At 42.8% G+C, this 13,760-nt stretch overlaps 1 protein-coding gene across 11 annotated transcripts in view; it reads right to left on the reverse strand.

Moving 5' to 3' along the window:
• The window catches only part of LOC137014975 (uncharacterized), a 132,362-nt gene that overhangs the window by 39,723 nt on the left and 78,879 nt on the right, over nt 1-13,760 (reverse strand). For all 11 annotated transcript variants that reach the window (XM_067379567.1, XM_067379575.1, XM_067379584.1 and 8 more), the window contains 2 exons: nt 9,263-9,562; nt 8,683-8,988 (listed from right to left, as the gene is read on the reverse strand). In XM_067379567.1, the coding sequence (XP_067235668.1) occupies nt 8,683-8,988; nt 9,263-9,562 (606 nt within the window). The remainder of the gene's footprint in view (nt 1-8,682; nt 8,989-9,262; nt 9,563-13,760) is intronic.

Consider the following 13,760-nt stretch of genomic DNA (forward strand, 5'->3'; position numbering starts at 1 on the left):
GCTCACAGAGAGGGCCTGCAAGTCTCCAACACGCTTGACCGATGCTAGTGCAAGTAGCAGAGCGGTTTTCACGGTTAAAGGCCTGAGGTCAGCTGAGCTCAGCGGCTCGAAGGGGTTTCCTTTGAGAGCCCTAAGGACCAAAGAAAGGTCCCAAGTGGGAACAGTAAGGGGACGAGGAGGATTTAATCGCCTAGAACCCCTTAAGAAACGTACCACAAGGTTGTTCCGACCCACTGACTGGCCAGCGATAGGAGCATGAAACGCTGAGATGGCTGCTACGTATACTTTGAGCGTTGAGGGGGCGCGCCCCAGATCCAAACGCTCTTGGAGGAAGGACAGTATCGGAGATACATCACACTCCACGGGGTCTATGTTGCGTGTGGAACACCAATCAACAAAGACCGACCATTTCTGGGCGTAGAGGCGCCTCGTGGACGGGGCTCTCGCCTGAGATATGGTCTCTAGTACGTCCCTGGGGAGGTCGGTCGGCTCCCATCGAGGGACCAGAGGTGCAGAGCCCAGAGCTCTGGCCGGGGGTGCTAGATTGTTCTGTTTGCCTGAGAGAGGAGGTCCCGTCTCAGGGGAATGGGCCACGGGGCTTTCGTGGAGAGCCTGAACAGCTCTGAGGACCAAGTCTGGCTCCTCCAGAGCGGGGCCACTAGAAGGACTCTGTGTCTGTCTTCCCTGACTCGCCTGATGACCTGCGGGATCAGTGCGATCGGGGGAAATGCGTAAAGGAGTGTGCTGGGCCAGGTGTGGGCCAGCGCATCGACTTCCTTTGAGAAATATGTTGGGCAATGAGAGTTGTCTTCTGAGGCGAAGAGGTCTATCTCTGCTCTCCCGAAGAACTCCCAAATCTTGAGAACCATCTGGGGATGGAGCATCCACTCGTCTGAGGGGACGTTGCTCCGTGATAGCATATCTGCACCCAGGTTGGTCTTGCCAGGTATATGAGTCGCCCTGAGCGACCGAAGCCTTGGTATTGCCCACTCCAGAAGACGTTTAGCCAGAGCGCATAGGCGGCTGGACGAAAGACCACCCTGGTGATTTATGTATGACACCACAGTCATGCTGTCCGATTGGACTAGGACGTGGCGTCCTGTCAAGTGAACCTGAAACGCTTGCAGGGCTTTCATCACTGCCAACATTTCGAGGCAGTTGATATGGAGATGGCTTTCTTCGTGGGACCACGAGCCGAAGGCCGGTCTGCCCTCGCACAGAGCCCCCCAACCTGAGTTGGATGCGTCCGTCGAGATCACCGTCCTTCGTGACACCGCCTGTAGGGGTACCCCAAGACTGAACCAAGCAGGGTTCATCCAAGGTTTCAGGGCTAAAAGACAGGCCCGATTGACCTTGAGACATAAGCGGCCGTGCCGCCAGGCATGTGGGGGGACCCGGAATTTCAGCCAGAACTGCAGCGGCCGCATCTGAAGAAGGCCGAGCTGCAGAACTGGGGAGGCGGAAGTCATCAGCCCTAAGAGCCTCTGGAAGAGCTTCAGAGGAAGATAGGCTTTGTTCTTGACAGAAGCCGCAAGCTGCTGTATCGCCAGGGCGCGCTCTGGCGAAAAAACCGCCGTCATGCGGACTGAGTCGAAAACTGCCCCCAGAAACGAAATGTGTTGGCTGGGGAGCAGTGAGCTCTTGGCTAGGTTGACCCTGAGACCCAGGCATTGGAGATGGCTGAGGAGCACGGATCTGTGGTGTTCCAGCTCGACTCGCGAATGGGCCAAAATGAGCCAATCGTCGAGGTAATTCAGAACCCGGATTCCCATCTGTCTCAGAGGGGAAAGCGCTGCGTTCATGCACTTGGTAAAAGTGCGAGTAGCCAGAGACAGCCCGAAGGGCAGGACTGTATATTGGTATGCCACCCCCTCGAATGCGAATCTCAAGAATCGTCTGTGAAGGGGGGCTATCTGGATGTGAAAATATGCATCTTTCAGATCCAGCGAGCAGAACCAGTCCTCGTGACAAATTTGTGCGAGGATCTGCTTCAGCGTCAGCATTTTGAACTTCCGTCTCATGAGGGAGCGATTCAAAAGTCTGAGATCTAGGATGGGCCTGAGGCCGCCATCCTTTTTGGGGACCAGAAAGTAACGGCTGTAAAAGCCTGACTCGCTCTCTGAAGGGGGAACTATTTCTATAGCCCCTTTCTTCAGTAAGGTCATGACCTCGGCCCGGAGGACGGGAGCGTCGTCCGGGTTCACCAAGGTTTGAAGCACCCCGCCGAAGCGAGGGGGCCGTCGTGCAAATTGGAGCGAGTAGCCCTGCGTTATGATCCCGAGGATCCAGCTTGACACGTCGGGGATGGCCTGCCAGGCCTCGGCCCGAGTGACAAGAGGCTGAATGATGTCGGATGACAGGCCGCCGGGTAGGGGGCCGTACACCGAGGGAGGTGGAAGAGGAAATTTGCTCTCTTTTTGAGGAAGTAAAATAGTGTTCGCCGTGAAAACGGCGTTTTGTTTGGGCGCAACATGTGGGGGCCCAGCTACAACACAGAGCATTTCTCCCACGCCCGGAATTAAACGAGGCGGAGGGGAGACTGCACGAGGGAGCTTTTGGGGTGGTCCGGTCGCAACGGGACATTCCCCAACCCTCTTCCTTCCTGCTGAATCAGGATGTCTTCGGAGTCACCGGGTCCAGCACAATCTTGGGCCGGGGTCCCTGGCGTCTCGGGAAGGAGGATTGGCGCTTAGCAGGGCGAGGGCGCTGAAGATGCTCCTTAGGCGGCGCTGCTTGAGAGGTGGATGGGGCAGGCTTGGTCTGCTGAGCCGGCGCAGTCCTGGGGCGGCTGGGAGCAGACGCGGAGCTGGAGCGCTTGGGCAGAAAGTGTCTCATGGCCTGAGACGACTTCTGCGCCGCTGTGAAGCGCTCGGTGAAACCATCCACCGCTGGCCCAAAAAGACCGGAAGGGGAGACCGGGGCGTCCAGAAAGGCCGTCTTATCCAGGTCCTTAATTTCCGTGAGGTTGAGCCAAAGATGGCGCTCAAGCACAACCAGGCTGGCCATGGAACGACCGATGGCCTGGGCAGTGGCCTTTCGTGGCCCGCAGGGCTAGATCGGTGGCGCTGCGGAGATCCTTGAAGGCAGGTGCATCAATGCCGGACTCGTCCAATGAGCGGAGGAGTTTGGCTTGGAACACCTGGAAGATCGCCATGGTGTGAAGCGCCGAAGCAGCTTGGCCTGCAGAGGTGTAGGCTCTTCCAGCCAGAGTAGAGGTGGTTCTGCAGGGCTTGGAAGGCAGGGCTCTTTTGGTCTTCCATCCCACAGCCGCGGGAGGACAGAGGTGAGCTGCCACCGCTTCATCCAGGGGCGGCAAATGCTCGTAGCCCTTCTCTTCCGCGCCGTCGACAGCAGTGAGGGCAGAACGGTGTGTTGTGTGGAGGCGGGCGGAGTACGGAGCGCGCCACGACTTCGTAAGCTCCTCGTGCACCTCAGGAAAAAATGGAGCGGAACGCTGGCGAGGGGCTTGGCGGCGGCCTGGGAGGAACCACTCATCCAGGCGGCTACGCGATGGCTCCTCCGGAGGGGCCCAGTCGAGGTCTAGCTCTTCCACTGCTCTGGATAGGATGCGGAAGAGCTCGGCATCCATACCCTGGCCGTGATCAATGGGCTCCAGGGGAGGCGGGGGAGCAGGGTCGTCCGGCTCGCCAGCCCATCCTTCCGCTTCAGAAGCCGCAAGAGACATAGAGTCATCCGGCTCTTCGTCAGATCCTCCAAACGAGACGAGGTCGCTCACATCTGCAGAGGGACGCTGCTCTGGTCGGGAGAACATGACGGGAGAATGTTCTCTCGGGGGAGAAGGCGAGGCGCGCGGGGGCTGGGCCGACGTGAGCTCGCACAACTCCGGGCGCTGAGTCGCTCTACCCCGCTGTCTCTTCCTGGCCGGCTCGCGGGAGGAAGGAGACAGGAGGGCGCGAGCGGCGAGATCGCCTTCAGTGAAGAAGGCAACCCGCGAGCGCAGAGAACCGAGGCTCATGCTCTCGCAGTGCGGGCATGAGGCTCCAGCGAGCGCGCCGTCGGCGTGGGACTTGCCCAGGCATGCGACACACTCGCTGTGTCCGTCATCATCGTGCAGAGGGGCTCTGCACGTGCCACAAGAGTGGCGCGGCATTTGCAGCAACGCCGCCGCCGTTATAACGGCGATTGGGGGGCTCTTTTAGAGCGGCGAGGGCCGCGGAAGCTCTTTTAGAGCGGTAGAACCGCTGAAGGAAACGCTCTTTTAGAGCGGCAATAAGCCGCGGGAAAGCTCTCAAGGGGCGCACCGGATGGCGGCAGGAGACACGCTGAGAAGGCGTCTCGAGGACGGCGCTCGGGGCGGCAGTCAGCGAGGGCGCCGGCGCTGTCTCCGACCGGCGAGTTTAGCTGGGTCCGCTGCGGGGCCTCTTCAGACGGCGGCGGGAGCTTCTCGAAGGCGGCGAGCTTCCTCTGGCTTCAGGCGGAGATCAGCGAGGAGATGCGTTGTCGTCGCTGAAGGAGAAAGGACTGAAATCCTATGGCGAAACGCCTGCTTATATAGCCCTTTGCCCCGCCCATTTCGCCGGGAAAGTTTGCGCGCTTTCTCGCCATAGGTCGCGCAGCTATGCCGCGCCGTCATTGGTTCAACAACTTGTCTATGAGTGAACCAATGACGATGCAGTTACACTGCGTTATTGAAAAAGGCTTCAGTAACGGGGAAAAAGGGAGACTTTTCCCCATACGCAGTACGAGTGAAGTATCGAAAGGGAACTATGATGAAAAATGTTCGTTGACAACCTTTTTGTCCATGACTAAGACGAGACGATGAGAGACGATACCAATAATGATAACGTGACTAAAATAACACATGCCATATAAGACGAGACTGAAATGTGGCTAAAACATTTAAACTTTACCAAAATCACTCTTTTTAAATAACTTTTTGTTTTTGTCAAATAAAGGGGACACAGCATAGACTGTTTTTATGGGTGTCCATGCTTATGGTTGCCAGATTTCCAGAATTTAAATCTCCAATCAGAGCTTTTCTGTTAAAATAACACGATTTACATAATCTTTGCAATCTGGCAACCATACACACACACACGCTCTCTCTAGTCTTCACTGAGGAAGAAGCACAGATGATCTAAAAACACAGAGAAGTGAGCTGGAGTTCAGCGCTCTTCACTTGAGATTTTCTACTTAAATTAAAGTGTCAATCAGTTAGTCTATATTTCGCTGCTTGTTTTCTGACTAAATCTGCGACCAAAGTGTTGAGTTAAAATAACAAAAACTGAACATGTATTTCTAGCAGGTTTAATTCTGTAAATACACAACATTCAGTCAAATTACCTCATCTTTCGCAGTCAAAATGGACAGCAACCACGCCAGTATTGCGCTGCTGTTCTCCACAGTATAACTTACTTTGTGAAAGTGTGGTTTTCACAATTACTCGCATGAAGAACAAATATAGACACAGACTGCATGTAGATTTAAGATTAAATGATTCACTCATAAAAACAGTGACTTACCTCCACCTACTGGCGGTTTTAATGTTATATTTAAAAGTATCACTTAGTTTTTATCATCATTGTATTTATTGAATGCTTTAAAAAGTTTATTTAAGGCATTATTTATTTTACAAAGGTATTTATACAGGTAAAAAAATGCACTGGAAAAATCGATTTAAGAAGGTAAATATTGTCCCTCAATGGAAATACATAACTGCAGTCTAAGTGGAAAAGAGAGGGAACACAGAAGGATGTTAAATCCCTCAGGGGGTACGACACTCTAGAAAGTTTGAGATCCACTGAAAGAGGATATGTACAAGTGCACAAGTGCTGCTGCTATGAGTGCAATGTCAATACAACCTTGATTCAAATTTTTCATAAGCTTGGATGAATTGGTCTAAAGAGAAAAAATTATAATGACAATTTTGTCTAAAGGCTACATATAAAATAGCTATGAAAATGAATGTTGGTAACTGTAGTTTGACAAAGTAATGACTAAGACTTGACAAAAATGTGATGAGTTTTCGTGAACTAAAACTATAAAATATGAAAGACTAAAATGACTAAAATGTGACTGAGACTAAGGAGCATTTTCGTCTGAAGATAAAGACTAACACTAAATCAACGCACCCTAAAAGAAGCAAATAGAGGGAAATCATGTGTGAAAAAAGTTTGAATTCTACAGTGGCCCAGTAGTGCACAACACAATGAAATAATTAAAAAAAAAAAAAAAAAAGCAAACAAAAGTTCACAACACAACGAAATCAAACCAGTGTTGTCAACACATTTTCAGGGAAGTTGCTAAAGGCGGGTGGATTTGTTGCTAAATGAAGTTGTGGGATGACGTCATCACGTAACCATGATGCAAAACTGCATTATTGCGAAAATACACATAAAAATATGATTTGAAATCGCTTGTTAATTTAGATTTGTTCATAATATAAATATATTTATAATAATATAAACCTATTTTATTTGTGAAAGTTTATAAACAACATCTTTTTGATCATTTTATTTTTAAATACAACATTGAATTATTGAATAGTTACACATTTTGAACAATTATAGTTTTAAGCAGTGTATAGTTAGTTAGTTAAAAATAGGGCACAATGTACTGTGTTAATATGAAGGAATTATCTGTATTAATTTTTCACAGGTATTTTAACTGTATTATAATTTACACATTGCATTCTGTGTTTTAGGGTTACAACTTAACAGATCTTGTCCTGGCAGAAAATTACCAGAACCTTTTCTGTTTTTCTACAGTTTACAGTGTGCCTAACTGAACATCAATTATAGGTACAAGCTAATAACATGCTGTAACATAAATCAACAATTATTATTGAACTAGTTCAACTATCAACTTAATTCACATATGAAGTGTGTGCTGTCATCTTTCTTCAGCTCTCTCCAGGCTGATGTGCTGCTTGACTGGCTGTTCAATGTTTCCTCTTTTTGAGTCATTAAGATTGTTTAAGTCACTTTTCAAAAGTTGATAAAAGTTGCCAAATACATTTTAAAAATAGCTAAATTTGTTGCTGGGTGCTTTGCTAAGTTAGTCTGAAAAGTTGTTAAATCTAGCAACAAAATCGCTAAGTTAGCAACAAAGCTTCTGGTAATCAATTCTGCTGTGATAAAAGTCCACTGGTAAGACCAACTTACTAAAGGTGAAACTGTACCTCCCTGTGTGGGCAGTTGGACATAGTGGTGCTTTAGAGGAAAAAAATGATATAAATACTGTTCAGTTTCTCACACAAACCGATCATTTCGTGTCTTAAGAAATCAATGTGTCGTCACAAGACACAGGGTTTAATTTGGATTTGTCTGTGCGTGTTTTTTTTACTCTTATAGCAGAAGTTCCCATTTACACGCATTATAAGACTGACAGACGGCAGCGGTTGCAGTTAAAAATCATCATTTGTGTTTTACTGAAGAAACAAAGTCACCTACATCTTGGATGCTCTGGGGGTAAGCAGATAAACATCACATTTTCATTTTTGGGTGAACTATCCCTTTAAGATAAGAGAAAGGGTGGGGTTGACCTTGTTGCTATGGATTATGTCATCACGCTTACTAACTATGATTGGCTGATGGGGGAGGAGCCTCTCACATGACTGCATCTCGAGAGATTGAAGAATTAAAGTGACAAATGACGTTTTATAAACAAAGTTCAGGAGGAGCACGGTCTATCTAATCGACTTCAGAGGAGGCATATACACAGCTGACGTGCACTTGAACGCAATGAATCAATCTTTATGTTATGTCCTCGCAGAATAAACGTATAAATCATAATATTGATCACATTTATGAAGAAAAGGTTCAGCACTCAAGACTTTATCACTATTGACTCAATGGTGTTCAGTGTCTTTGAGCAGATAATGAGGCAGACAACTGATTTTAGGACTGTTGGTGATTTGGTCTTAGAGACTCAGGAGTCCTCTTGACTAATCCTAACATTTCACAGATTTAGGAGCTAGTTTTAGCACTAAAATACTTTGTGAAATAAAAAAAGTAGTCCTACAAAAAAATAGGACTGGCCCACCCATTATTTTTACGACTTTCTCCTAAATCAGCAAGTTAGGAGCTACTTTTAGCCTTAAGATGTCTTGTGAATACGACCCCTGAACTCTTAAATGGATGGATTAGAAATGGATGTAATGGATCAGTGTCTCACAGCACCGTGTTGATATGTGTGCTTAAATGGATAGTTCATTCATGTCATCCCAAACCTGTTTGACTTTCTTCTGTGAAACAAAAGAAGATATTTCGAAAAATGTATTTTGTAAAACATTGGACACCATTATATGAAAGAAATAAAAACACTTTAGTGAAAAAGTGAGAAAGTGTTACTGCTATGACTTCTATGACTTTCTGATATCATATAAAGGGGTCATTCTCATGACACAACCTGAGGATCTGCACTGCTGACCACTGTGTTGAGATTCTCTCATAAATGTGCATCAGAGAGATCTCACACAATGAAGATCTTTTGTGAAGAAAGATTTAACTTTAGTTTCAAATTTCCACATTCAAATCAATTACATCACATCTTAAAATTTGGATCAAATTCAATAAAGGTCTTGTGGCTTTGGAACGACATGAGGGAGAGTGATTGAATGATGAATGAACTTACATTTTTGGCTGAACTATCCTTTAAGAACGACACAATACTGATCTAAAATAAAATCATAATGACAATGAAAGTAAATATTTCACTCACCAGAAACAGTAACATTGAATAACTTGAATGAGGATTTGCCATTTCTGATGATCTTTAGTTTGTATTCTCCAGTGTGGAAAGTTCTGATTGTCCTGATGGTGAGATCTCCAGTCTGACGATTCAGATACACAATGTGTTTAAATCTAGAATCCCTGAACTCAGACTCTTCTTCACACTTCTCTTCTGTGTTTTTAGCTAAGAGCCAGTTGTCATTTCCAAACATCCAGAATATCTTATCTCCTGTCTGTATTTCAGTATGGGCACGTAGAGTCACATCCGCCCCCCTCATCACTGGCACTGACACATCTGTCAAAGAAACAGAAAAATACAGAAGAGAAATCAGAAGCAGAAAACCATCAGCAGCAGAAATAAACAGAAGAAACATTGTCATATCACACCTGACATACTGTATCACAAACATATCATTTACTCTATTTTAAGATGAAAAGAGCTCAACTTGTCATTGTAGAAATCTGAATGTAAGTATAAATCTCTACACATGATAAAATACCACATGACCTTTTTGAGTCTTACAGCTTTGATAAAATAGAGACACATTTGAAGACTTTGTGTTACTCACCAAAGACGATAAGACTGAAGAATCTGAATGTTGAATAATCTCTGGTATTGATCTCTATCTTATATAATCCAGAGTGTTCAGGTCTGGTTTGTTGAATGGTGAGAGATCCAGTCTGAGGGTGCAGCTTCATTTGGTCTCTGAATTCAACAAACCATTGAAGGTTCCCACAGTTCTCTCCAGTCATTTCAGCGATGAGTTTCTCTTCAAACTTCCACTGTATTTTATCACCCTTCAGTATTTCAGTATCATAGTACAGAGTGACAGAATGTCCCTTCAGCACTGGTTCATTCACTTGATATTCTGCAGCAGCACAGAAACAGAGAAATACAGATCAGAAATCAGAAACAGAAACTAACAACATCAGACAACAAATCATTACTGATCAATTGTTTAACATCTCAAATGTTTCATTCACTCAGTTTATAAATATCAGTAATGAACTCAGTTTTCTCTGATTCTACCATATTATAGAAATCTACATGAAGATATAAATGAATTAAATGAGTCAACCTCAAATCTAATGTGTGTTTTGACCAAAGGTACTGCTTACAATACATCAGTTAATTTCATTAATGAAAACTATGATGAAAAATGTTCGTTGACAACCTTCTTTGTCCATGACTAAGACGAGACGATGAGAGACGTATGGAAGCCCGTTTCCGCCACAGTTGAGTAAAAAATATAATTCTGTAAGTCATAATAATGAGAAACTTTCTCATAATTATGACTTATTTTCTCGTAATAATGACTTAGTTTCTCATAATAATGAGAAACTTTCTCGTATGACTTAGTTTCTCGTAATAATGAGAAACTTCTACGCATGCGCAAAGCAGCGGAGCAGTGACACGCTAGCGACATCCGCTGGTCAAATGCGAGAACTCCGCATCCATGGCACGTTCAAAAGTGTAATCTATAATATCATTAAATAAATATCATTATTGATAAATTATCAGTAGCCTATATGAGACGGGATAGTCTTCTTTTGTAACATTCATTTGTATTTTTGTGTATGAACAAGCAGAAACACAGAGTGGTGATCCATGGATTTCAAACAGATAGAGGAATGATAAGACAGCACACACCTATATATCCAACTCTGTTAAAGAACGCTTCACCTGGAAAGCTATCTTTTGCATACATGTATGTATGTATTCTAATGAGTCATAAACATCTTAAAAGGTGTTTTCTGTAGGAATATCGCTGGAATGCAGGTTTATAACTGGGCAAGTGCTTTAGGACCGGTTTAGCCTATATTAGAAAAGCTTTCCAGCGCCTATGTCTAGGTAAACCCACTAAAACTTGTCATATTCCTTCATTAATCTGATAGTTTTGAAAGCCTTTGCGTTCATACAGCAGTTACCACGGAAACCACTCTGCGTTCCACCTTCTCGTGCGCCATAGATAGATCATGCGCATGGAAAAGTATTGAAGATATACTGATAATTTATAACTGATGTTATTTAATGATACTATAGACTGCACTTTGTATATTACACTGAATTTAACGAAAACAGAAGTGCACGAATGCAGAATGTGCCATGTTTGCTGTTCTCGCATTTACGAGACATTGACCAGTGGATGTCGCTAGCGGGCCATGTCCTTCTGCTCCGCTGCTCTGCGCATGCGTGGAAGTTTCTCATTATTATGAGATACTAAGTCATAATTACGAGAAAGTTTCTCGTTATTATGAGATACTAAGTCATAATTACGAGAAAGTTTCTCATTATTATGAGAAACTTAGTTTCTCATTATTATTAGAAACTAAGTCATTATTATGAGAAACTAAGTCATTATTACGAGAAAATTTCTCGTTATTATGAGATGTTAAGTCATTATTACGAGAAAGTTTCTCATTATTATGAGAAACAGTCATTATTATGAGAAATTTTCTCATTATTCTGACATACTAAGTCATTATTATGAGAAACTTTCTCAATATAATGAGATGCTTAGTCATAATTATGAGAACGTTTCTCATTATTATGACTTACAGAATTATATTTTTTTACTCAACTGTGGCGGAAACGGGCTTCCATAGAGACGACACCAATAATGATAACGTGACTAAAATAACACATGCCATATAAGACGAGACTGAAATGTGGCTAAAACATTTAAACTTTACCAAAATCACTCTTTCTAAATAACTTTTTGTTTTTGTCAAATAAAGGGGACACAGCATGGACTGTTTTTATGGGTGTCCATGCTTATGGTTGCCAGATTTCCAGAATTTAAACCTCCAATCAGAGCTGAAAAAATTATAATGACAATTTTGTCTAAAGGCTACATATAAAATAGCTATGAAAATGAATGTTGGTAACTGTAGTTTGACAAAGTAATGACTAAGACTTGACAAAAATGTGATGAGTTTTCGTGAACTAAAACTATAAAATATGAAAGACTAAAATGACTAAAATGTGACTGAGACTAAGGAGCATTTTCGTCTGAAGATAAAGACTAACACTAAATCAACGCACCCTAAAAGAAGCAAATAGAGGGAAATCATGTGTGAAAAAAGTTTGAATTCTACAGTGGCCCAGTAGTGCACAACACAATGAAATAATTTAAAAAAAAAAAAAAAAAAGCAAACAAAAGTTCACAACACAATGAAATCAAACATTTTCAGGGAAGTTGCTAAAGGCGGGTGGATTTGTTGCTAAATGAAGTTGTGGGATGACGTCATCACGTAACCATGACGCAAAACTGCATTATTGCGAAAATACACATAAAAATATGATTTGAAATCGCTTGTTAATTTAGATTTGTTCATAATATAAATATATTTATAATAATATAAACCTATTATCATTTTATTTTTAAATACAACATTGAATTATTGAATAGTTACACATTTTGAACAATTATAGTTTTAAGCAGTGTATAGTTAGTTAGTTAAAAATAGGGCACAATGTACTGTGTTAATATGAAGGAATTATCAGTATTGATTTTTCACAGGTATTTTAACTGTATTATAATTTACACATTGCATTCTGTGTTTTAGGGTTACAACTTAACAGATCTTGTCCTGGCAGAAAATTACCAGAACCTTTTCTGTTTTTCTACAGTTTACAGTGTGCCTAACTGAACATCAATTATAGGTACAAGCTAATAACATGCTGTAACATAAATCAACAATTATTATTGAACTAGTTCAACTATCAACTTAATTCACATATGAAGTGTGTGCTGTCATCTTTCTTCAGCTCTCTCCAGGCTGATGTGCTGCTTGACTGGCTGTTCAATGTTTCCTCTTTTTGAGTCATTAAGATTGTTTAAGTCACTTTTCAAAAGTTGATAAAAGTTGCCAAACACATTTTAAAAATAGCTAAATTTGTTGCTGGGTGCTTTGCTAAGTTAGTCTGAAAAGTTGTTAAATCTAGCAACAAAATCGCTAAGTTAGCAACAAAGCTTCTGGTAATCAATTCTGCTGTGATAAAAGTCCACTGGTAAGACCAACTTACTAAAGGTGAAACTGTACCTCCCTGTGTGTGTTGGCAACATGCCACCTGTAGTAAGTCAGTCTTACCAATAGGAACCTACTACACAGAGTTTCTGCACATTTTTTAAAGTCAAATTTAAGCCAGGACCAGCATAAACCAGTTCAAATTAGCATCCCAGCCAGGGGCGTAAATCGCGGGGGGGACAGGGGGGTCAGGACCCCCCCTATCTGAGTGCTGTCCCCCCCAAAAAATATATATAATTAATAACCACGCTAAGTATTGTACATAAATTATATAAACTTAAAATAATTATGTAAGTAGTGAAGCAATGCAAACGGGCGTTTTAAGTTTAGAAACATTTTGAGTCACCCCTCCCTTGCCTCACAGTGGTTTGGTCCACCGCTCACGTCACACTCGCTTGTGTGTAGATTCTGTAGAAGTCCGGCGGCGCCGGCGGGAGAGAACAGTTCTACAGACAGATGAGTTCCAGTAAGTCGGCTCTCAAGGCTATTTTATTCAAAAACATCGGATGAAGTGATTATTTTCTCTATGCTGACGGTGCTGAGTAATTAGTCATAACAACAACAAAAAAGATGATAACTGATGATTTTATTTTCCTGTGAGTCCGCTATTTTAGCGATTATAATGTTACCTAGCTTGTTGGATTTATAAGATAAGTCACCCACACCAACAACAATTAACATTGTGATAAGAATATGTGAACTGTAATAAGGTTGTGTGTTCGGTTATGCTCAGTGTGTATTCACAAAGACTAAAAGGGACTTTGGTATTCATCGTATTTTGGTGACTTGGTTGTAAACAACTTCAAAAAAATAAAATAAAATAAAATAAAATAAATATATATATATATATATATATATATATATATATATATATATATATATATATATATATATATATATATATATATAAAGATTTTGAATAATATTTTTTGGCCAATTTAGTCAGTTTTTTCATTGAACCAAAGAGAAACAATGAGCATAATGGCACAGTCTCCATGCTACACTAATAATAGTAGGTTTTCTTCTGTGTAACAT

The sequence above is a fragment of the Chanodichthys erythropterus genome, chromosome 3 (assembly GCF_024489055.1).
Source record: "Chanodichthys erythropterus isolate Z2021 chromosome 3, ASM2448905v1, whole genome shotgun sequence".
Classification (NCBI taxonomy): Eukaryota; Metazoa; Chordata; class Actinopteri; order Cypriniformes; family Xenocyprididae; genus Chanodichthys; species Chanodichthys erythropterus.